Below are 25,944 nucleotides of genomic sequence, written 5' to 3'. Positions count from 1 at the left end.
CTCCCTGCCACCCCCCGTTCTCCGTAGCCCCCCCCACCCTGCTACCCTGCCTGTGGATTTAGAACTACCCACCCCCAAACATGGCAGAGTGCCTCTCACCCCATCGAACATACTAAAAATGCAGAGGGAACCACTCTCCCCCCCGTCCATGTCTACTTTAAAGCTGCTTTAAGTATACAGTTAAGCGTACAGTTATGACTACGACCGACCTTTCTGTAAAAAATGTGTGAATTCATAACATCATCTCACATCAGTTTATACAGTAGATTCTTCACATCATCCACTCCGAGTGACCTATTAAGCATGTGCATTACTAAGTCCACAGATCAACCCTCCCACCCCCCGACCCATTACTTGTTCATCGTGCATCAAGGAAGTGAGCTCAGTTCAGCAGAGGGGCAAGTTAGTCCTGGTCCTCCAGTCTGCTAGCCGCCTAAGCCCCCTCCGTGAACAGCGTATCCGAACAGTCTTCCTTTTGCCCTTCTGGTTGATCAGTTCGATTCCTTCTCCGACGTTCCACCTTGGTCCACTTCTCCATCCAGTCCCAGACTGCCTCTGGCGAATCGAAGAACCACGATTTCCCCTTTGATTCCACTCTCAGCCGCACTGGAAAGAACATGGAGTATTTCACTTCCCGGTTTCTCAATTCCCGTTTTACAGCTTCTAAGACTAATTTTTACGGGTAAAGTTCAACTATAAGAACTCCTTGTGTTCTCAATAGCACAATCATTATTACCTGCTCAGCCATTCATCAGTGTGAACAATTTTACAATGTCCTTTTTAATGTGGTATTCTTTCTCTTTTTTTTTTTTTAGCCCAGAAGCACTAGAAATCCATGGTTCCTTCACGTGGCTTGGACAAACCCAGTATAAACTTATTCTTAAAAGACAACAGGTCTACAGTGTACAATTAAAAGCGTGTTTTGTACACACCGGCATCTATAATCTTGGGACTCCTAGAGTATTCGCCAGGTTGGCAGATCAGGTCACGCTATTTGAAGCAAGCCCACAGAACTCCATGCCAGCACTTATCGTTATAAATAGTGCTTGATCACATCACGCAAGATTGTGCAACTGAAGTCCTCTTCTACAACTCTACGCAAAAGAAGCACATTTGTCTTATGGACTTTTCTAATAGTACTGTGCTTTTTTGACGACGAGGAAAGGAACTGGTATGACCTAGCATTTAATATGTGCAATCCTGTGTAGGTCAATAGTCTGATAAAAAAAAATACAAGTCATGCAACTGAAAATGTGTGTACAATTAAGAAAAAGGTTTATTTCCTCTTTCATGGTATTTCAATTAGTCTATTCCTGGTGTAAGAATTTACCAGACAAACCCCAGTTAAATCAAACAGTACATACAACAGTGGTCAAACCTTCCAATGTGATGTGATAAGAGAGAATATATTGGAAAGTGATACTGAAAATATATTTTTCTGAATCACACCACCTCAGTTGATATTTCCAAATGTACTGTGAAATTTCATATGGGTATAAGTGCAAATTATGTTCTTTACACAATTCTCTTAAATCTACGTTGTGAGCTTGTTTTCCTAAAAATCGAAGCGCATATATATATATATATATATATATATATATATATATATATATATATATATATATATATAATATGCAAATACATACACACACTTATTAGTTTCCCTGATGTTTTGAAATGCTTTGAATTCTGTTTGGTGGCTATTTTTTATTATTCATCTCAATACAGAATGCACTATTTCACATACATGAGATTGTCATTAAAATTAAGTCATCCACTTTATTACATACCGCTAACTATTGAGTTCAACTGTTAATATGTCTACTCATGTTAATGAAAGGTAAAGTTTTCAATAAATGATGTATTATATTTATAACAAATGTATTGTAAATAGAATAAAATATAAACCTTAACTGTTTAATGACTTTTCTTGCAGAAATTGTTATATGCTAAATTGCTAAATTATGTTATCAACCAACAATAATGTATATAACCATTACACATTTTAACATGTTCATAAGTATATAAATGTAAATTGTTTTGACTACCATGATTTTGTTGTATTATTTCTTAAACACTATTTCTTAAGTTTGTGGGATCTTGTTTTCAAAATAAAACTAAAAGCCACCCAAAATTGATGCCACAATTTATATGATGACTACCAAAATCAGGATCATGTGAACCGTTATCATAAAAAATAAAAAGGGGGATTTCCAGGAAGGATTTGAATTGTTATGAATTAACCAGTTTGTGACCAGCAAAGTTTAAATGGATGTGAGCTAATATACTGGAACATTTGCTTTGCTTGGGTTGAGAGCATGATTGAATGAAATCAAGGTGAACCATAATAAAAAATAGTAGCTCTTCTTTGGTAAGCACTTTATTTTTATTTTCCACCATTACAGCAATGAAATAGATATCTGAAAGAAATAAGTAGTGCTAGATTCCTTACCTTAGAATTACCCCCCGGCGGCAGACTAATCTGGAAAATTTTTCCGTCAGCAGTACCCCGGCGCATCGGTAGGGGTCGTCGTGCGCCTCCGCGTGCGTCGTTGGCGCCGGGATGACGTCGTCGGAGCTACTTAGGCGCGCCCACACGCGCTGTCGTCAGTTCTTTATTTTTCCGCACCAGCAAGCGCAGATCCGGGAAGAGCAAGTACCCCCAGTCACTTTTGTCTGACCTTTTCGAGGCCTTTTACCTCATTCTTTCAAGTTGACCGGCTCCTGGTGTCGTAGGGATGCCCGGTTTCAAGAACTGTGGGGACTGTCCTCACATGTCGGTGACGGGCTCCCACCGCGTTTCTCTCTACTGCCTGGGGCGCGACCACGGGCCCCAAGTCGTTCACCCCACTGCCGGGCCATGGCGCTGAAGACTTTGGGGGAGCGGTCCCGAAAGTTGCTTGAAACCCGGCAGTCGGCTCCTTGCCGCTCGAGGCCCCGGTCACGGAGTCGTCATCAAAACACACATGATGATGGACGGAATGTTGCACAATGGTAAAACATTCACCCCCAGTCACAGATCTGGGTTTAATCCATCATTATTTTGCTCACCAAGCCACCCAAGTTCAGACATGGCCATATGCAGTGGCTTTGTGAGCAAGGGACCCACGTCTGGGCATACCCTTCCCACAATGGATTAAACCCAGATCTGTGACTGGGGGTGAATTTTTGCCAATGTGCAACATTCCGTCCATCATCTTGTGTGTTTTGCTGTTCACCCTATGTGGGTTGGTCCCGTGCTCATAAAGCCACTGGAGTCAAGCTATCCTGGCTGATGAAGGCTGATAGCCAGAAACTGTTCTTAGGATGTCTGATTCCGGTCCAGGGAAGACATGGCTTGGCAGTTCGGTCTGGGCTGTTCCCATGAGGGACAGGGTCTAGACTGATTTGCATATGGCCATGTCTGAACTGGGGTGGCTTGGTGAGCAAAATAACGATGGATTAAACCCAGATCTGTGACTGGGGGTGAATGTTTTGCCATTGTGCAACATTCTGTCCATCATCTTGTGTGTTTCACAGAGTCGTCATCACCATTCTTCTGGATCTAAGTCTTAGCGTTCAGGGTCAGGTAAGTCAAAGCATTCCAAGAAGAAGTCGAAAAAACATTGTTGCTCTTCGACTTCTCCTCGCCCGTCGCACAATGCGGCTGAGGGTGCTAGCGGTGCCACCCCCACGGCACCAGCGGAGCCTGTGATGTTGCTTTCAGTCTACTCCCCTTTCCGGGTGCGGGGTGACGCCTGCTCAGGTGCAAGAGTTTCTTGCTGCCATGGCTCGACTCTTTGGGCCGTCTGGCCCGCCAGTGTGCCTACGGGCCCCGCGGGCCTGACGGGGGGGTCCTGCTTTACCATCTCTAGCGGCTCCGGGCCCTGGTGCCGCCGCCTGCCCCGGCCCGGCTGGCCCCCCAGGGATCAGGAATCGGACCCCGGTCGACGCCGGATGACCTCGTCACACCGACCCCGGCACCGCTTCCGACGTCACCCGCTCCTCGGGAAGACGACGTCCGCAGATTCAGCCCTGACCCGGACACGGTGCCGGATCGACGATACCGACGCCGATGGGGCCTTTTGTGCCCTATGTCAGTCCTTCTTATTTTGAGCCTGTTCCACAGACTTCGGAGGAAGGGGATGAGTGGGAGGGGTCTGAGGACCCTCTAGCACAGGATTTTGCTTATGATGCGGACTGGGCAGAGGATTTGGGGGAGGCCGGTGGTCTTGACACCTCACCTGGCCCTGGCATGCTGTCTCCTCCTACCGTGGCTACGGAGGAGGGAGCCAGTTACGCTGTGGTGTTGCATAGGGCGGCTGACGCTCTCCACCTCGAACTTCCTACGGTGGCCGTCAGGACTAACCTCCTGACAGAAGTGCTCCAGCCGGCTGCTACATCTTCGGAGCCCTTGCTGCCTTTTAATGAAGCACTGACAGACGTTCTTTTGGGCACCTGGTCCAGGCCCAACACAGGGGCTCCTGTGGATAAGAACGTGGCCGACGCAATCGCCCGACCCCGGGCGACCCCCCTCTTCCTTAACTAACATCCCACCCCTGAGAACTTGGTTGTCCAAGCTTCAGCTTCCCACAGCGCGTTCCCTACAGCACCTCCGGATAGGGAAGCCAAGAAGCTGGATCAGCTTGGCACAAAGCTGTTTTCATCTGCCAGCTTAGGGCTGCGGTCGGTAAACACCGCATTCCTCTTGGGCTGTCATACCCGCTCTCTGTGGGACATGATTGCGCAGATGCTGCCCAACTGCCTGAGGCGGCCCAGGCAGTTCTCTCCCAGGCGATTGCGGCAGAGAGACATGCAGCGATGTTCACCATACGTTATGGGCTGGATACTTCCTACTCACTGGGCAGGTCAATTTCCACAAAGGTGGCGCTTCGGCACCATGCCTAGTTGAGGACAACTGGCTTCTCTGGGGATGTCCAGAAGACCTTGATGGACATTTCCTTTGATGGCATTCGCCTTTTTGGCAACAAGGCAGACAGTGCGTTGGAGCGCTTCAAGGACTCCCGTGCTAGGGCCAAGTCCTTGGGCATGTTGGCCGCTCGGCCTCCTCCGCCTTTTGCTTTTCACTGATTTCGTGGCCACGGAAGGGGCGCCCCACAGCGTTTGCAGAGCCACAGGCCACAGCAGCAACAACCTCAGCGTGGCCGCGGACGTGGGAATCTTCGAGGCGGTTCAGGGGGCCAGCGGGCCAGTCAGTCCACCACCACCCCGCAGCATCCACTTCTAAGCCTGCCTAGTCCGACCTTTTAGGCCCATCAGACACCAGTTGGTGGACGTATATGCCATCATCTCCACCACTGGCGCGACATCACTTCGGACAAGTGGGTGCTGCAAATTGTCTGAAGTGGCTACTACCTCCCCATCAAGACAACCCCTCCAGCCTTGCCACCTCAGTACCACCGTATGTCGGGGAATCACTTGGTGCTTCTCCAGCAGGAAGTAGCAGCCTTCTTCGGCAAGGGGGCCATTGAGTGCGTTCCGATGCCAGAAGTAGGTCGTGGTTGTTATTCCCACTACTTTCTGGTTCCAAAGAAGGACAAGGGCCTGCGTCCTATCTTAGACCTTCGGAATGTCAATCGCTTCCTCCGGAAGGAGAAGTTCAAGATGCTCACGCTGGCTCAGGTCTTGTCTGCCATATACCCGCAAGACTGGATGGTGGCGTTGGACTTGCAGGACGCCTATTTCCATATCCCCGTCCTGCCTGCCCACAGCCGCTACCTGCTATTCACGGTAGGCCACGAGCATTTTAAGGTAACCGTGCTCCCCTTTGGCCTTACCAGCGCCCCTCGGGTGTTCACGAAAGTGATGGCGGTGGTCGCAGCTCTTCTGCGCAGATCAGGGGTTTGTCTTCCCCTATCTTGACGACTGGCCGTTGAAGGCGGCCTCTCCCACCTCCAGACTGCAGCCGACCTCCTGCATTCGCTGGGGTTCTCCATCAATGTGCCGAAGTCGCACCTGATTCCCTCGCAGAAGCTCCTTTTCATCGGAGTGGTTCTGGACTCTGCGAGGTTTCGGGTTTATCCCCCCGAACAGCGAGTCCAGGACATTCAGGCTATGATTCTGATCTTTCAGCCTCTGTCCTGGGTTTCAGTCAGGATGGCCCTTTGGCTGCTGGACTTTATGGCCTCCTGCATCCTGCTTGTGGATTATGCCAGATAGCATATGCAGGCCCTGCAGTGGGACCTGAAGTTCCAGTGGGCACAGCATCATGGCAACTTGTCTGATTACGTCCAGATCTCGGAGGGCACTGCACAGCAATTGCAGTGGTGGTTCATGAATCGCGATTGGGTCAATAGCAGATCTCTCTCCTTTCCCCAACCGGAGGACACAGTTGTGACTAACATGTCCCTTCTGGTATGGGGCGGCCACATGGGAGAGGCGGAGATCAGAGGCCTCGGTCTGCGGCGGAGTCCAGGCTCCACATCAACTTGCTGGAGCTTCGGGCGATCCGACTTACACTTAAGGCATTCCTCCCCTCTGTCATGTGGAGAGTAGTGCAGGTGTTCACAGACAACACCGCCATGTGGTACTGCAACAAACAGGGGGGTGGGGTTGTGGACCCTATGCCAAGAGGCTCAGCGCCTCTGGGCTTGGCTGGAACATGAGGGCATGTTCCTGGTGGTTCAACACCTGGCAGGTTCTCTAAACGCCAGGGTGGACAAACTCAGCTGCCGGTGCATGATGGATCACGAATGGCGTCTGAACTCTGACGTGGTGCAAAGACTCTTTCAGCAGTGCGGAGAGCCTTGGTTAGATCTGTTCGCCACCGAAGAGAACGAGCATTGTCATCAATTCTGCGCGTTGGAATTTCCAAGGCGGCACTCGCTCTGCGATGCTTTTCGTCTCAAGTGGAGTTGTGGTCTGTTGTACGCCTTTCCGCCTATGTCACTTTTTCCCAGAGTGCTGTAGAAGATCAGGCGCGGCCGGGCCCAAGTTATTCTTGTAGCTCAGGACTGGGCTCGAAGAGTATGGTATCCCGAGCTACTCCGTATGAGCATTGATCCTCCGATCGGTCTGCCTCTATGGGAGGATCTTCTGTTGGAGCAGCAGGGGACGGTCCTCCACCCGAACCTGTTCAGCCTCCATCTCCTTGGGTGGAGATTGAGCAGCGGCAGTTAACGTCATTTGACCTGGCCTCCGAAGTCTGTGATGTAATCTTGGCAGCCTGGCGCCCATCCACAAAAACGGTGTACGCTTGTAGGTGGAATACGTTTGTGGCATGCTGCACAGCAAAGGCTGTGGATCCCCTTTCTGCCCCTCTTTCAGAGGTCCTTCTTTTTCTTCTCTCTTTGGCCCAGCAGAGCTCTGCTCTGGGCACTATCAAGGGCTTTTTCTCTGCCATTTCCGCCTTTCTAAGGCTCCCAGATCAGCCTTCCCTTTTCAAGTCCCCTGTTGTAAATAGATTCTTGAAATGCATCATGCACATGATTTCTCCTGTTCCTTTCGTGATGCCTCAGTGGGACTTGAATCTAGTTCTTACCTTTCTGATGTGCGCTCTCTTTGAGCCACTTCATAATTGCCCTCTTCGTCTTTCCTCTCTGTCCATCCGGACAAAGTTGTTCTGAGGACACGTCCTTCCTTTCTGCCAAAGATTGTCACTGCCTTTCACATCGGGCAGACCATCACTTTACCTACCTTATTTCCGCCTCCGCATCCCTTTAAAGAGAAAGAGAGGCTCCATCGTCCAAAACGCTCCAAAACGTGCGCTCTCTTTCTATCTGAGCCGCACACAACAGTTCCAGTTGGATGACCAACTCTTTGTTGGCTACGTGGGTGCTAAGAAAGGTCAGTCTGTGCACAAACAGACCATCTCCTGTTGGGTTGTTCTGTACATAAAGGCTTGTTACTCCTTGGCTAAAAAGCAGCCCCGGTGGGATTGCGCGCCCATTCTACCAGGGCGACGGCAGCCACTACTGCTCTGGGACGGGGCATTCCCTCGCTAGATATTTGTCAGGCAGCTACGTGGGCCTACTGCACATGTTTACCAATCACTACTGCCTGGACAACCAAGTCCGGAGAGATGGCTACTTTGGCCGTTCTGTTCTCCAGGACTTTCTAGTGTGATCTTGGATCGCAGACCAACCACCGGGGTTGATATTGCTGGGGTTTCTATTCTAAGGTAAGAAATCTATCACTACGTGTTTCTTTCAGATGCACAAGTTACTCACCTTCTGTAACGATATATCTGTAAGAAACATTAGTAGTGATAGAATCCTTACCGCCCCACCCATGTTCTCCGTTCTGCGAACTGATTTCTAGGGTTAAGGTCATCCCTTTCAGGGCCGTAGTATCATGGCACCAGTTGTCAGTACCTTGCATGGCTCTGCGTTCCTGGCGTGGAAGTCGTGTACAGAACTGACGTCATCGCGCGTGGGCCCGTCTAAGTAGCACCGACGGCGTCATCCGGGGCCAACGACGCACGCGGAGACGCACGACGACGCCTACCGACGCACAGGGATACTGCTGACGAAAAAACTTTCCGGATCCAGTCTAATGCCTGGGGGTAATTCTAAGGTAAGGAATCTATCACTACTAATGTTTCTTACAGATATATTGTTACCGAAGGTAAGTAACTTGTGCAACAATAGGCAATGCCAACTCACAATGAATTTGACACACCTCACAACTAAGCATTAAACAAATTACATCAAAATAGTATTCAGAGGTACATGTTTATTCTAGTGAATCGTGTTCTGAGGAGCTTTGTGCTTACAAAGATATTACATGCAGCTCTGCAGACCAATTCAGGGACACTAGTTAGTGGCAATGTTAAAGTGTGTTTCCTGTTCATGTATGTTTTGAAAAGGTAGCCTAATGGATTGAAACTTGTCCATTCTATCATTCACCAAAGCTGTTAGTCTCTTGAGAGCATAGGTAGTCCATATTTCCCCCCACCATACATGTACATAGATTCATGGTAAGGTTGTCGGTTTCCAAAATTGGGCAAGAGCCCTGCCTACAGCCGACAGTATGTACATGATGAGTGTACCAGAGTGGGAAGTTAGTGAATAGAGGTTGCCTATGCTGGGATTGCTTAGAACAATAGGTAGCCGTTCTAGTGGGGGGCATGATTCCTGTTATATCCCTAACAAGATTGTTTTCCTATAGCACTGAATTAGGGAATACAACAACTACATGTGAAAATATGTTCACATTTCCCCACAATCCCCTCCAGCACGTCTGAACTACTGAACATTGTGTATAGGCTTGTGAGAGGTAGGTTACAGCGAGTGAGCAACTTCTTTCCCTTTTCTTTGTGTTGTGCAGATGGACGAATTGGCTGCTCTAATCCATATTTTTTCCCACTTATCAGATGTGATTTTATGGTTGAGGTGTCTTTCCCATGCAGGTGAATATTTATGTTTGGTATTTGGGCCCAGGTTTGTGATAGCTCATCGTTAGCAGTGTTATGCCTTTTCAAGTTATTTTGTGTGTAAATAAATGCAGTTGTTTCTCCTGCTGCTTTGTCCATCAATCCCCGTGTCCCCTCCCAATGGAGCAATTGTGTGAGGCAGTAGTTCTACTCCCTTCCCATGCTCCAGTCTGCTTATAACTCATCCTAACAGCTGAGTTCGCCATTAAAATATAGTTTGCCCGCGGTAGGTGGGTTCCCCACGTTCCAGTTAACAGACCACAGGTCCTTAGTGCGCAGTGGAAAATTGTGATTGCGCATAATGGGCATTAATGTGGATGGACAGAATGCACGCCTGTTTATGGTAGAGGGATATTGTGATGTCTAGGAAATGAAGAGATTCTTGTCGCCTGGCAGCCATACTATAGCCTCTTTATCCGTGAAGAAGTGCACTCTAGTGAGTACATCTGGCATTACGTTGTTTTTCAGCTGGTAATATGATAGCACTCTCTGTGCAGTCAAGGGAAGCGCTTGTGTAAGAGCAGCTGGAACACGGCCAATATGTATTACTCTTAGTCTTTATTGGGGATCTCTTTTGTCACCCGGCAGATTCAGATGCTGTTCCTCCAGGATCGATTTGCGATGTCAACCAGTTTGTCGATGATATCCTTCGGATGAATTTGTATGGCAGTCACCCTTTGGGCCAGCTTGTGGGAGGTTACAGCAACTTCATTTTCTAACTGTTCTAGGTGTGATTCATCCGCTGTTTGGCGTGATCCAGGTCTTTGATGGTGCCATCCCGTCATATCGTTGTGAAATTCCACCAGAATTGCCTTGATATCACCTTTGGTGGATAGGTTCTGATGGTCGGCATTCAATGTTTCTGTAGCTTCGTATGTGTGGGCTGCAGCTTCTGGCTGCTGACTTTGGGTCTTTTCTGGTCTTTGTGGGTGTAGTAACATATGTTGCTGCCTTTGATGCCTTTTGTTTTACTGTTGCAATGGTACGGTGAGGTAGAATGGGGGTTGTTGGTGCCCCAGAGCCATGTAGGTGACGTCGGTCTGCGTCTCCTCACCACAGGCTCTGGGAGTCAGCAGTTGCACCTGTCTGCCATGATCTGTCAATGCCTCCAATGAGCCATCCCATTTCCAAGAAGAGGCTAGGTGGTATAGCCATAGACCATGGGCTAAGACCTGTCAATGGTACAGTTATGGCAGTGGCTATCACCGACAGTACTCTGTTAATTTAGATCAGGCCAATGAAGGTTTACATTTGTCCTGGCTGTGCTAAATGACAATCCCCTCCCGCCCTCACATGCGCTCAGTTAGTGTGGCCCAAAATGAATGTAGTGGGCCAGGTTACGTGGCACCTGCCTTGTGAAAGGGCAGGCACACACTTCCTCTTCTTTAGCCTCAGTGCTGTGGTAGGCGCTAGGGACAGAGCAGATGCAATGCCAGGATTGTAGCTGCCATCATCAGTCTAATTGTTTTATTACTGGGAAGCTCCCAATGTAGACGATAAAATCCAGTGTCTTTGTACTCTGTCTCTATTGTTTGATTCGAACATCAAGTATAGACTGCCATTCTCAGGAAATGTCACCTTCAACTTTGCAGGTTTAATAACAGGAAGCTTCTGGTAGCATTTGCCCGAGATGGTGCTTAGGATGCTTTCTCTGTAGTGTCTGGCTTTTTCGGGATGCAGACTGCATGTTGTTTCCAGTAATACAGTCCAAAGCTGTCAAGGAGGGAAGGCTGGGACTTATTTAGCTCTGCTCCATCAGGAAAGGGAGTTCAAATGGCATTCCCTTAATGGGCACCCAGCGTGTTCCTACAGTCTCTCCCCATTGCATGAGCAGCCGTCCTGTTATCACTCCAAACAAATAAAGCTCCTTCTCATTTGTTACCACCACATATTGGGCTCGTAACATTTAATCCAGCAGTTGTAGGAGCATTGAATTCCTCTGCAGAACGATGCTCGATGATAGGAAAATTTTGGTCAAACTAAAAAAAATAGTGTTTACTTCTTTTCCAGTTCTGGTTGTTAAGCCATTCTCGCCCCCAACTAAGTATGACAGCTTGTGGCCATCATGTGTGAAGAGGGCTACAGTGTTGGTTGTGCTGTTGTTGGTTCATCTACTCAGCAAAGATTTCCCTACACTCAGATCAGTGGAACATAATTACAACGGACAAATTGGTCCTGGACATCGTAAAGTATGGTCATACTCTAGAATTCGTAAAAATTCTACCACCTCATCTGCCTCTAAAGAGGGGTCCATCTCATCTCAAAGTGCTCAGAATGGAAGCCATGTTATGCTCCAGAAAGGGGCTGTGGAAAAAGTTCCTCATTCTCAGATGGGAAAAGGGTTTTATTCCCGCTTTTTTCTAATAAAGAAGTTGGGAGAACGGAGGTCACTTCTGGATTTCAGAAAACTAAACAAATATCTGCAGAAAGTCTTTTCACATTGTCACCCTGCAGGAGGTACTTCAACTTCTCAACCATGCGGATTTTATGACAACTTTAGATTTGCAAGATGCATATTTCCATTTCCCTATTCATCCCAAACATCGAAAATATCTCTTTCACTGTGGCAGGTGCTCAATTTCAGTTCAGAGTCCTCCCTTTTGGTCTTTGTTCAGCCCCAAGAGTGTTCACCAAGTGTTTGGCTCCAATTGCTGCTCTTCTAAGACTTCAAGGTCTGCAACTGTTTCCTTTTCTCGACGCCTGGCTAGTGAAAGCACAGTGTTTTCAGCAGGCCTCAAAGGCAACTTCAATCTGCTAGCACTAACACTCAGTCATCAGAAATCAGTTATGCAACCGTCTCAGAAACGTTTTTTCTCGGAGCAATCCTACACACTGTCCAAGACGAGACTAACTGTTCGTTCTCTGATACCGGATTTCGTCCTCACTACGGACTCTTCTTTAGAAGGCTAGGGGGCTCACCTTCAAGACCTCTGGACAAGGGGCAAGTGCTCCAAGGCGCTTTCAAGGATGCACATCAATTTCCTGGAGTTATGAGCCATTTTCGTAGCCTTACAGGCATCACTTCCAAGAACGCAGGGTGCTTCGGTCCTTATAAGAATGGACAATACTACATGCATGCATTACCTCAACAAGCAAGGAGGCACAGACTCCCATATCTTATTGCTGGAAGCACAGGAAATCTGGAATTGGGTTCTCTCATACCACATCTCTATCAAGCTGGAACATCTTCCAGGGGTGAACAGTCTGGCAGAAACTCTCAGCAGGACTTCCAATTCTTGCCACAAATGGGAGATAGATCAGATGGTTCGGAATTTCATCTTCCAGATATGGGACAAGCCTAGCTTGAAACTCTTCGCCTCCTGAATGAATGTCAATTCTTCGCCAGCTGAGAACCATAAAGTGGATCATGGGGAACCACTTTTCTAATAAGGTGGTCGGGGATCTTCGCTTACGCCTTTCCCGCTTACCCATTATTACCAAGGCTTCTGATGAAAATGAAAAGGGAGCCATGCCGTCTCATTGCTCTGTGTTGGCCATGCCAACATTAGTTCATGGAGCTTCCTCTGCTCTCGGAATGCAAATCTTATCTCCTTCCAGTATCATCGACGCTGTTAACAATGAGCAAGGGCCAGATTCTCCATCCACATTCAGCGTCACTACAGATGCATGTGTGGTTACTGAACTCAATACATTTAAGGACATAGACCTACCACTAGACTGTAGAGACATTTTTTCTAAAGCATTGGCATTCTCTACTATTAAGACTTACCGTCCCATATGAAAACGATTCTTTTTGTGGTATCTTCAGAGCAATGTTCACCCGTTTGAGTCTTCTCCAGATAACATGTTGCCTTATCTTCTATCCCTGGCTAAATCAGTCATTATGGACACTTCTATTAAGCTACATCTTGCTTCTATATCTAGTTACAGATGTTCCTCTGGAGGTTTATCTTTGTTCATGTTGACTGGTAAAATAGTTCATGAAAAGACTTTTCAGAGTGTACCCTCCTATTAGAGCTCCTCCTCCAGAATGGAGACTTAATTTAGTTCTTGCACAACTTATGAAACTCCCCTTTGAGCCTTTACACAAAGCTGAGCTCAAGTATATGTCTTGGAAAGTTGCATTATTGTTGGCTCTTACTTCAACCAGGAGAGTCAGCGAAATTCAAGCTTTCACGATTAAAGAACCTTAACTTTGTTTTACAAATGACTGTGTGCTGCTTAGAACAAATCCAGTATTTATTTCAAAGGTACCTTCTGCTTTCCACCTTAATGATCCAGTTATTCTGATAACATTCTTTCCAAATCCTGCTTCCCCGGCTGAAAAATTTCTTCATACTTCAGATATAAAGAGATGTCTCAAGTTTTATTTACACATACTAAAAGCATACGAAAATCTGATCAGCTGTTTGTCTCCTATGGTTCACAAAAGCCAGGTACTGCAATGACTAAAGCAACAATTGCCAGGGGGATTACGGCTGCTATTCATTTCTGCCTTTCTAAAGGAGGCAGGCCACTTACTTTCAAACATAAGGCTCATTCTACAATTCTACAACAGCAGTATCATCCTCAGCGGCACTCTTTGCAGGAGTGCCATTGGACAAAATTTGCCACTCTGCAACATGGGAAAGTGTACATACATTTACGCAGCATTACTGCTTTTCTTTAGCTCCAGATGCGGAAGCTGAAGTAGGACAAACAGTCTTACGCAACCTTTTTTAATAAGGTAAGCTGATGTTTTAGAGGGGCCTAATTAATTTCAATTCAGTGGTATTCTGTTGACATGTTATTGCTATGTTTTGCATGCTCTTTTATAATCATTAGTAAGTATATATATGTGTGTGTGTGTGTGTGTAGTACATGTATCTTCATCTAATTAGATATCTATTACCCGTCATCCGTTAATGTTAAATTTGAATGATTATTCTTTGATAACTGCTGGCTATTCTGATTCAAGCATATGAATCTATGAAAGATCCAATACAGATAAGAAAACAAGTTACTTACCTGTAACTTCAGTTATCCAGTATTGGTATCTTTCATAGATTCACATCCGACCCCCCCGCCTCCTGCCCGGAGAGGCTTCCCTTATTATTATTATGATAAATACTTTTGTCACTTGTGCTAGAAAATTTGAAGGTCTTATCTTTCTTTGGAGTGTTCTAGAGAGTGTTGGTGTCTGATTGGCTGTGTTTCAACTTTGGTTATTTTTTCAAGAAGATATGGATGGGCTACTGCAATGACTGCAATGCATTGTTGCCTATGATGATATGAATTACTACTATTATAATTTTACTGTGAGACTCCCACCTCGAAAGGGATGATTCAAGCATGGGAACCTATGAAAGATACTAATATTGGATAACTGACGTTTCTCAAAGCGACTAAGAGTTATAGATTCCTTACCTTAGAAATTCTGCAGACTGGATCTGCAGAATATTTTCTCAGTAGTACCCCTGAGCGTCGGTCGATACCGCGTTTGTCGTCGGCGTTGTGATTGCTGGGATGATGTTGCAGTATTTAGACGCCGCCCCTGGGCGCTGACGTCAGTTCTTTATTTTTCCACGCCGGCCAGCGCAGATCAGGAGAGAGCAGTACCCTTAGTCATTTTTTGACTAAACTTTTTTGACTTTTTGTCATCTTTTTTGAAGTCTTACGACTCTGTGCACGATGGATGTCAAGTCGTCGACCCGGTTTCAAGCCTTGTGACTCCTGTCACAAGCTGAGGTTGGTCACCGATCCGCACCTCGTGTGCCTTTGGTGCCTGGAGTGCGACCACGACCCAAAGTTGTGCTCCACGCCGTTCAAGGTCAGGGTCGAGGGGAAGGTCGCGGGACCGATCGTGGAGCCACCATAGCGGCTTGTCATAGAAGTCAAGAGGGTCGTCCTTCTCCGGCTCTGCCCTTAGAGCCTGCTGGGACGGCTCTGTGGTACCCTCCCTTTCTCTGAGCCATAGTGTTCCCTGCCCAGCTTCATGCATTTTACAAAACCCTCCACTCCATCTTTGGGCAGCCCGACTCCGCCAGCGCGCCTTTGGGCCCCGTGGACTCTGCTGGGGACTCCAGGCCTTCGATGCCTGTGGCTGTGGCCTCGGCCCCGCAGGTCCCCTAAGGATCAACGCCAGACCACCTCATGGTACCTTCCCTGGCGCCGATTCCTCTGACAACGCCTCCCTTGCCCGATGGGCCCCCGGCCTCCCTCGACTCCGGCCTCCATCTCGACTCGGACGCAGCCAGACCGGCCCGGAGGGTACTTTTGTACCGCTGTCTTTCCTCGTGTTCCCTGTCGCCCTAGTGGTAACCTAAGGGGGACTGGGAGGGGTCTGCTGACCCTCTGGCAGACCAGCTTGAAGAGCTGGAAAGAGAAGAGTTGGGTGATGCCAGTGGTCTGGATATCTCCCCAGATCTTGGTATGCTTTCTCCCCCTACTGTGGCTACAGAGGAGGGAGCTTCCTACGCTGTGGGGTTGCATAGGACGACTGAGGCCTTGGGCATTGAGCTTCCTACAGTGGCAGTGAGGACTAACCTGACTGAGGTGCTTCACTCTGCACCAGTCTCTTCTGAGCCCTTGCTGCCTTTCAATGAGACCCTCACTGACGTCCCTCTGGGCTCCCGGTCCAAGCCCAGCACAGGGGCTCCTGTGAATGGGATGATTCCCCGACACCACCGGCTGGCCCCAGGCTACCCACTTTTTCTCTCCCAACACCCTACCCCTTGGAGCTTGGTGGTCCAAGCCTCATCCTTGAAAGAAGGCCCTTTCCCTACACCTCCGCAAGATAGCGAATCCAAAAAGTTGGACCATCTTGGGAAGAAGATGTTTTCTTCCCCCAGCTTAGGACTGCGGTCAGTGAACACTGCATGTCTCTTAGGCTGTTACCCACATTCGGTGTGGGACACGGTTGCGCAAATGCTGCCACAGTACCCAGAGGAGGCCCGGGCCGTGCTCACCCGCACTGTTGCTGAAGGTCTAGACGCAGCGAAGTTTACCATCCGGTTTGGGCTGAATACTGGTGACTCGCTGGGTAGGACGACTTCCACGTCTGTAGCTCTGAGACGCTTGACCTGGCTGAGAACATCTGGCTTCTCTAGGGATGTCCAATCTACCCTTTTGGCCATTGCCTGTTTGGGGATAAGGCGGACAACGCTCTCGAGCACTTAAAGGACTTTAGGACTACTGCCAGGTCCTTGGGCCTTGCAGCAACTTCTCGCCCAATGCACTCTGCCTTTTGTCCTTATCGTGGCCACGGAAGGGGTGCCTCACCAAGTTCACCCAGTGCCACAGGCCCGCACAAGCCACCCAGCCTCTGCGCGGCCGGGGACGTGGGACCCAGCATCGTGGGTCTTGGTGGCAAGAAGGCGGGTCAGTCCACCATTCCCTCCCCCCTGCAGCTGCCTCCAAACCTTCCTAGTCTGACTTTTCAGGACCACCAGTTGCCACGGGGACAATGGGATCCACCATCACCTCCCCCACTGGCACAACATCACATCAGACAGGTGGGTTTTGCAGTAAGTCCAAAGGAGCTACTCCCTCCCCTTCAAGACTACCCTTCCCTCCTAGCCACCAACACTCCATCACATGTCGGGGGATCACTTGGCCCTTCTCCGTCAGGAAGTTACGGCCAAGGGAGCTATCGAGCGAGTCCCTGTGCCAGAAGTAGGTAGTGGTTGTTATTCCCACTACTTCCTGGTTCTTCCACAGCAAGATCGCAGACATACACAACAGCTTCAGCACACAGCCGACGCACCCTACGACCATACCAACGCCCCCCACCACCACCCTCCGCGCCTGGACCCGGATCAACACCGAAGACATCATCCGTACGATGAACTCCATCCACTCCGGATCACCAACCGACCCCTGCCCTCACCACGTCTTCAACAAGGCCGCCTCCGTCATCGCACCCCATCTACGGAACATCATCAACGCCTCCTTCGACACCGCCACCTTCCCAGGGAGCTGGAAGCACGCCGAACTCAGCGCCCTACTGAAGAAACCATCAGAAGACCCCACCGACCTCAAAAACTACTGCCCCATCTCACTCCTTCCTTTCCCTACCAAAGTCATCGAGAAGACCGTTAACAGACAGCTGGCCGCCTTCCTCGAGACGAATGGATCCCTCGACCACTCGCAGTCCGGCTTCCGGGCCAACCACAGCACAGAGACCGCCCTCATCGCAGCCACCGACGACATCCGAACCCTGCTCGACAACGGGGAAACAGCGGCCCTCATCCTCCTGGACCTCTCCGCGGCGTTCGACATGGTATGCCACCGCACCCTCGTGCAGCGCCTCACCAACATCGGAATCCAGGAGAAGGCTCTGGAATGGATCATCTCCTTCCTCACCGGAAGAACACAGTCCGCCTCCCCAGTTCAGATCAGAAGCCCCCGAAGTCATCTGCGGCGTACCACAAGGATCATCACTCAGCCCCACGCTGTTCAACATCTACATGAGCCCCCTCGCGGCCATCGCATGCCAACACAACCTCAACATCATCTCCTACGCCGACGACACCCAGCTGATCCTCTCCCTCACCAACGACCCAGCCACCGCCAGAACCAACTTACACGAAGGGATGAAAGATGTAGCCGAGTGGATGATGAACAGCTGCCTGAAACTGAACTCGGATAAGACGGAAGTCCTCATCCTAGGATCATCACCCTCCGCCTGGGACGACTCCTGGTGGCCCCCTGCCCTGGGCAGCGCACCCAAACCAGCAGACCACGCACGCAACCTGGGCTTCATCCTGGACTCCTCCCTCTCCATGACCAGACAAGTCAACGCCGTCTCCTCGTCATGCTTCAACATCCTACGCATGCTACGTAAGATCTTCCGGTGGATCCCTACCGAAACCAGGAAGACGGTCACCCAGGCCCTCGTCACCAGCCGACTGGACTACGGCAACTCCCTCTACGCCGGAACCACTGCAAAACTCCAGAAAAGACTCCAGCGCATTCAGAACGCCTCAGCACGACTCATCGTGGACATCCCCCGACACAGCCACATCTCCGCACACCTGAGAAACCTGCACTGGCTCCCCATCAGCAAGAGAATCACATTCCGACTCCTAACTCACGCACACAAAGCTCTCCACAACCAAGGCCCAAGATACCTCAACGACCGCCTGACCTTCTACACTCCCACCCGCCAGCTTCGATCGACCAGCCAAGCCCTCGCCGCCGTCCCCCGCATCCGAAGAGCCACAACAGGAGGAAGATCCTTCTCCTACCCGACTGCCAAGACGTGGAACTCCCTCCCCATCCACCTCCGCCTGACCCAAGACCACCTCGCCTTCAGGAAGCAACTCAAGAACTGGCTGTTAGAGCAGTAGCGGACCCCCCTACCCCAAGCACCTTGAGACCCTCCGGGTGAGTAGCGCGCTATACAAATGCTTTGATTGATTGGTACCCAAGAAGGACTGTAGGCGGCGGCGGGCGCCATCTTTGGTGTGGGCTGGGGCTGCGCTCTAGTCGCGCCGGCCTCCCACCCTCCTCACGGCCAATAAATGAGCACCATGACCAGACGGCGCAGCGGGCTGGCGCAGCGGGCGCGCGCCGAAGCCGCGCCAAAGCCAAGCCCGTGGCCGGACACGGCCCAGGGCCACAACCCCTGCTCCCCGACTACGTTACTCTCCTCAGCAATTAAAAGAGCTGAGTCATGGTAATGTACATCAAGACTGTATTTCTGTACCTCCTACTGCTGCGGTGGGCGTCTGTCCGCCCCGTGTCCGGGGTGTAGCTACCAACTTCCACAATCTCATCTATCAGTCCATGTAGACCCTAACTACATCCCGTCATATGTTCCGGATAACGCTTTCTCTCATAGCTGTCGAGCTGCGCTTATTAATACGCGCCCTCTTCCATCCCACAGTCTCCAGATTAGCGAGTTTATTCTCGCCCACGACCTGGATCTACTATTTGCCACTGAAATCTGGGCAGATGCCGGGTCAGGGCCGGATTTTTGCGCTGCAACCCCTGATGGATATAGTGTAGCCAGACATGACAGACCCATAGGAAGAGGTGGCGGACTCGCTATTATTTACAAGGATAAATACCGTACCACCTTTGACCCCATAAACTCCGCCAACTGTGAAGCAGCTACCTTTGCTATCAGCATTAATTCTAAACAAGCCCTGAAAGGAATCTTATTATATCGACCTCCTGGCCCCCGAAATCCCTTTCTCTCCACTTTTTCAGACGTTAATGACCATATTATAAGCTCTGATAAATAAATGATACTGGGAGACTTTAACTTCTATTTGGAAGAGCAGGACAACCATGATACCATCCAACTCACTGCCGATCTCTCAAATTTCGGATTGCATTAACTGGTTAAGGGCATCACACATCAGGCGGGACATACCTTAGATGGTCTGTTCACCAATAATCCTGATATTTCTGTATTGGACATCATTCCTATCACGTGGTCAGACCATAGGGCCATTATATTTGAGTTACATATCCGGACTACATATCTTCCTCCCCCCAGGCCACGAACCAGGATTGGGATTCGAGCCCGGAAGAACGCGGATATCCCTCAGATGGTAGATTCCCTGACCTCTTCCTACCCTAATGGAGGAGATATTCCTGCACTATCAGCCTCTGAATTCCAGGATTGGATTCAGAGTGCTGCTGATCAAGTGGCCCCGGAGAAACTCACGAGACCTAATAGAGCATCTCCGTCGGCCGCTTGGTATACTGAAGATCTTAGACTCCATCGGCAACACTGCAGGAACCTAGAAAGGCGTTGGAGGAAAGTCTACTGCCCTATAGCCAAACAAACCTATAAAGATGCTCTCACAATATATAAAAAGGCGATTACTGCCCGAAAAACTGTCTTTCTCGGCACAAATAGAGAATGCCACAAACTCTGCTAAAGAGCTGTTCTCTGTCGTCACCACTCTGTCCACTCCCTCCACGGGACCGGGGGTCGAACCCTCACAGACCTTCTGCAATGATCTCTCCACATTCTTCACCACAAAGGTGGCAGATATATATTCCTCTTTTGAAGGGGATAACAGGACTAAACATAGAGTCTGTACTGAGGAAGAAGTAATTTCTGATCATAATCACGATCGCTTTCCATGTTTCACGCCCACCACACAAGACAATATTATCAGACTCATTTCCACCACTAAGTCTGGCTCCCCTTTGGACCCCTGTCCTCCTTCCGTGATGGCAAAACTCACAGAAGTGATCTCGCGTCCACTCATGGAAATCTGCAACACTGCATTCCAGACAGGTCAATACCCCAGTCCTTGGAAGAAGGCTGAGATCAAACCCCTTTTGAAAAAACCTTCCCTTGACCCTACAGCTGTGGCCAGTTACAGACCCATTGCGTGTCTGCCCTTTCCTGCCAAAATATGCGAATCTCTGATGAACAAACAACTCTCAGAGTTTGTCGAGGCTCACCAACTCCTCGACGAAACGCAGTTTGGGTTCAGGAAAGGGCATGGAACGGAGACCGCCTTGATAAAGGCCTCAGATGAGATCAGGGCTATCATGGACCAGGGAGGGGCGGCTGTCCTGATCCTTCTGGATTTGTCTGCAGCCTTTGACACGGTCGACCATGCTATTCTGGTCGACCGTGTCACAGCCCTGGGGATAAACGGTATGGCCAGGGACCTTATTTCGTCTTTCCTGGTAAACCGTACCCAGACAGTGAGGCTGGGAGATTTCTACTCCCCTATCTCTGCACTCCCTTGTGGAGTCCCACAGGGCTCTTCGCTAAGTCCTATGCTATTTAACATCTACGTAGCGGACTTAGTGAGGGTAATAAAGGCCAATGGGGTACGGCTTACATCCTACGCAGATGATACCCAGCTGGTTCTGGCAATCCACAGAGATGGCCCTAGTGTGGCAGCTAACTTCCAGAGAGCCATGCTCGAGGTCAGCACTTGGATGGCCTCGAACTGTCTGAGGCTTAACTCGGACAAGACCGAGATCATGACCTTCGGCAGGCTCTCTCCTGAATGGTCTTCTATCTGGTGGCCTGAAAAGCTGGGCCCACCACCTGTCCCAGTAGAAAAGGCCAGAAACCTGGGAGTGATTTTTGACAGTAAACTGTACTTTGACCTCCACACAAACAAGGTTGTCTCTTCAGCATTCTTCATTTTGAAAAAAATTAAGAAACTATTGCCTTACCTCCCTACCTCAGCTGGGAAGACTCTGGTCTCTACTTTAGTTTTCTCAAAAATAGACTATGGGAACGCTCTCTTTTTAAACCCACAGAAGCGTGTCCTAATGAAGTTGCAGTCTATTCAGAATGCGGCTGCAAGGATTCTTCTTAACATTCCTCGTCGCAAGCCCACCACTCTTGCCATTCGTCATCTCCATTGGCTGAGAGTCGAGAGCCGTATCAAATTTAAGGCCCTCTGCATTGCCTATAAGGCAGTACATGGCGTTTGACCCAGGTTCCTCACAGAAGCCTTTCAGCTGTATACCCCCAAGAGGCAACTAAGATCGGCTAACATCTGTCTCCTCCCTGTACCGCGTACAAGAACTGCCACCTGGGGAGACAGGCGTTTTCTGGTGGCCACTCCAAAACTTTGGAATCTCTTGCCACTGGCTATTAAAACTGCCCCGAACCTGATGAGCTTTCGCAGGCTCTTAAAAACATGGTTGTTCAACCAGTAAGTTAAGGGCTGATCTCTAGTAGCTCCACAAGCGCCGAGACACCCTAGGGTATTTGTTGCGCTATAAAAATTTCGTAAATAAATAAAGGCCTGCTTCCTATCTTGAATCTCAGGGACGTCATCCGCTTCCTCTGGAAGGAGAAGTTCAAAAGGTTGACATTGCCTCAGGTCCTGTCTGCCCTCGACCCTTATAGCATTGGACTTCCAGGATGCTTATTTTCACATCCCCATCTTGCCTGCCCACCGGAGCTACCTGCAGTTCACTGTAGGCCACAAGAATATTCAGTTACCATGCTCCCCTTTAGCCTTACCAGCGCCCCTCGGATGTTCACAAAAGTGATGGCGGTGGTCGCAACTCATCTACTCAAGTCAGGTGTTCCAGTCTTCCCCTATCTCAACGACTGGCTGTTGAAGGGGGGCTCGCCCCAGGCTGTTGTCTCCCACCTCCAGACACCGGCGGACCTCCAGCATTCGCTGGGGTTCCCAGTCAACGTGCCGAAGTCGCACCTGCATAATTCCCGGAACTTCCTTTTCATCGGAGCAGTTCTGTACACAGAGCAGTTTCAGGCCTAGCCACCCGAGCAGGGAGTAAGGGATATCTGAGCTATGATACCGAAGTTTCAGTCTCAATCCTATATTTCAGTGAGAATGACCCTGAGGCTGCTGGGCCTCATGGCCTCCTGCATCCTGCTGGTGGATCATGCCAGGTGGCATATGCGGGCTCTGTAGTGTGACCTAAAGTTCCAGTGGGTGCAGCATCAGGGGAATCTTTCAGATTGTGTCCAGATCTCAGACAGCACTGCACACCAATTGCAGTGGTGGCTAACAGACCAGGATTGGGTCAACTGCAGATCCCTCTCCCTTCCCCAACCATGGTTCACAGTGGTGACTGATGCGTCGCTCCTGGGATGGGGTAGCCACATGGGAGAGGCGGAGATCAGAGGTCTCTGGTCTCTGGCGGAGTCTGGACTGCACATCAACCTTCTTTAGCTCCAGGCGATTCGTCTTGCACTGAAGGCATTCCTTCCTTCTGTCAGAGTAAGAGTAGTGCAAGTGTTCGCGGACACCACCACCGCCATGTGGACCTGCAACAAACCGGGCTGGGTGGGGTTTTGGACTTTATGTCAAGAGGCTCTTCGTCTTTGAGTGTGGCTGGCATGAAGAAAATAGAAACCTTCTCAGGGGTCTCACGGATACTTGGTCCTTTTAAACCAACAAAGAAGAAATTGGCACAGAAGCTGTAATATAAAAGTAGCATATTTAATAACCTCAAATGAGGGAGACTACGTCACACAGAAGTCTTAGCAACTGAATGAGGCAGTCTAAGGAGTACAGAAAACAGAGGCCTTATAGATGCTTAGGGTTACATAGTCAGCATAAGACCAAGGGGAGGTCCTGACACATGTAAGCATGCAAAATGACTCATATAGGCATACAAGATCTGCTTGCTCAACAAAGTGGGAGGAGAGTTACTTCTCCATACAGCAGCAAAAATAGCCTGACAGTTCCATACTAGGAGCAGGTGCATTCTACTAGCTAGGTCTCTGAGCATGTGCAAGGCTCTGAAAAGAGAAACCGCACATGGCGAGTACGTGCCTACCTAAAATGACTGCCAAAATACAAAATGGCTTTCAGCTCATGCTAACAAATCCCTGCAATCTTTAACAGGCACATCAGGGCATTTCCCTGGTAGTTCAACACCTGGCAGTTTCCCTGAACGCCAGGGCGGACCAACTCAACCGCCGGTGCATGATGGATCATGAAGGGCGTCTTTGCTCAAAGGTGGTGCAAGGTCTCTTTCAGCAGTGGGGAGAGCCTTGGTTAGGTCTTGTCGCCACCGAACAGAATGCACAATGACAGCAGTTCTCCGCATTGGAATTTCCAAGTCGGCACTCGCCCGGAAACACTTTTCATTGCGAGTGGAATTGCTTTCTTCTATACGCCTTTCTGCCTATACCACTTCTGCCCAGAGTGCTGAAGAAGATCAAGCACGACCAGGCCAAAGTCATTCTTATGGCTCTGGACTGGGTAAGAAGAGAGCTCTTAAACATGGCAATTGATCCTCCGATCTGACTGCCTCTTTGGGAGGATCTCCTGTTGCAGCAGCAGGGGACAGTCCTCCACCCGAACCTGTCCAGCCTCCACCTCCTTTCATGGAGATTGAGCGACGACAGTTTACAGCTTTCGACTTCCCTCCTGAAATCTGTAATGTCATTCTGGCAGCCATGCGTCCCTCTACTAAAACAGTATAATACTTGAGATGGAACAAGGCTCTGCTATGGGCACCCTTAAAGACAATTTCGGCCTTTCTTCGCCTTCCTGATCAGCTTTCTCATTTCAAGTCCCCTATTGTGAATAGGTTTCTTTAGGGCATTACTCACATTTTTCCTCCTATTCCTTTCATATTGCCCCAGTGGGACTTGAATCTTGTCTTAACTTACCTTATGTGCGCTCCTTTCTAGCCACTACATAATTGTCCTCTCAGACTTTTGACTTTAGAAACTGTTTTTCTGGTGGCCATCTTCTCTGCTCGCAGGGGGAGGGAACTTCAGGCATTATGTTCTAAACCACCTTTCCTAGCAGTTCATCCAGACATGGTTGTCCTTCGAACTAGGCCTTCTTTTTTACGCAAAGTGGTTACCTCTTTACACATAGGACAGACCATCTCTTTGCCCACCTTCTTCCTGCCCCTACATCCTTCCAAGGAGCAGGAAGGACTCCACCATCTGGATCCAAAACACGCGTTATCATTTTATCTGGATCACACAAAACCATTCCGGGTGGACAATCAACACTTTGTTGGCTATGTGGGCGCCAAAAAAGGTTGGGCCGTGCAAAAACGGTCTATCTCTCAATGAGTCGTCCTTTGCATTAAGATGATCTGTTATTCCTTGGCGAAAACAGAGCCTCCGGTAGGACTGCGCCCCATTCCACCAGGGCGACAGCAGCCACTACTGTTTTGGGACGTGGAGTTCCCGTCAATGACATATAACAGGCAGCCACGTGGGTATCAATGCACACGTTCACTAAACATTATTGCCTGGATAGTCAAGTCCCGAGAGACGGCTTCTTTGGCCGATCAGTTTTACAGGACTTTGTGGTGTGAACTTAGTTTGCAGACCCACCTCTGGGGTTGGTATTGCTGTGGTATCTATTCTAAGGTAAGGAATACATAACTAATAGTCTCTTTCAGACGGACAAGTTACTTACCTTCTTTACCAATATATCTAAGAGACGTCTATCACTTATGGATTCCTTACCGTCTCACCCATCCTCCCAATTCTGCAAACTCACTTCTAGCTTTAAGGGCTCCCTTTCAGGGCCCTAGTGTTTTTGCACCAGTAGTCGGTGTCTTGCATGGCTATGTGCTTCTGGCGTGGAATGTCGTGTAAAGAATTGACGTCCGTGAGCAGGGTCGGCATCTAAGTAGATACTGCGGCGTCACAACGGCAACCACAACGCCGATAACTAACTCGGAATCTACCAACAGACTAGATTCTGAAACTTTTACCCAGCAGTACCTGTGTGTGCCGGTGTGGGAGGAAGGGGGACAGTCTCCAGGATATGATGTCAACAGAGCCATAAAAGTCCACTGCGGCGTACCATCATTTTTTTCTCTTTCCGCGCTGCACACTGATCTGAAGTAGCGTATCTCTAGCTGTTTTCGGCCTGCTGTGACAAGTTTGTTTTTTTAGACAGTGTGCTAAATTCCTTACGCCCTCTGGGTTTACATCTTGTGGGTCCTGTGCTCGCCATATGAAGAGTACAGACCTACATCCTACCGGAATGTGATGCTTGGGTGAGCCTCACAATGCCGATGAGTGTGATGACTGTCAGCGGTTGACGCGCGGTCGTCGCAGACCACTACCTCTTTGTGGCGTCTATCATCCTCCTGATCCAGGGGTCGTTCCCGAGAGTGCCACTCTTCTCCCAGTGGTCAACGTTAGCTGTCCCAGTCTCCAACTACCTCTCATGGTA

The 25,944-nt window shown here is 49.3% G+C and overlaps 1 protein-coding gene across 3 annotated transcripts in view; it reads left to right on the top strand.

Annotated features, from left to right (window-relative positions):
- TRAPPC8 (trafficking protein particle complex subunit 8) overlaps positions 1-2,053 on the top strand; it is a 1,294,567-nt gene extending 1,292,514 nt beyond the window's left edge. For 2 of the 3 annotated variants that reach the window (XM_086965686.1, XM_086965689.1), the window contains one exon: positions 816-2,053. In XM_086965686.1, the coding sequence (XP_086821812.1) occupies positions 816-1,050 (235 nt within the window). In that variant the 3' untranslated portion in view covers positions 1,051-2,053. The remainder of the gene's footprint in view (positions 1-815) is intronic. The other variant, XM_086965688.1, reaches the window with a different exon arrangement.
- The last annotated feature ends 23,891 nt before the right edge of the window (positions 2,054-25,944 follow it).

This window comes from Lissotriton vulgaris, chromosome 4_1 (assembly GCF_964263255.1).
Source record: "Lissotriton vulgaris chromosome 4_1, aLisVul1.2, whole genome shotgun sequence".
NCBI classification, from domain to species: Eukaryota; Metazoa; Chordata; class Amphibia; order Caudata; family Salamandridae; genus Lissotriton; species Lissotriton vulgaris.
The sequence above is the reverse complement of the archived record's forward strand: the minus strand, read 5'-3'. Positions and strand labels throughout refer to the sequence as shown.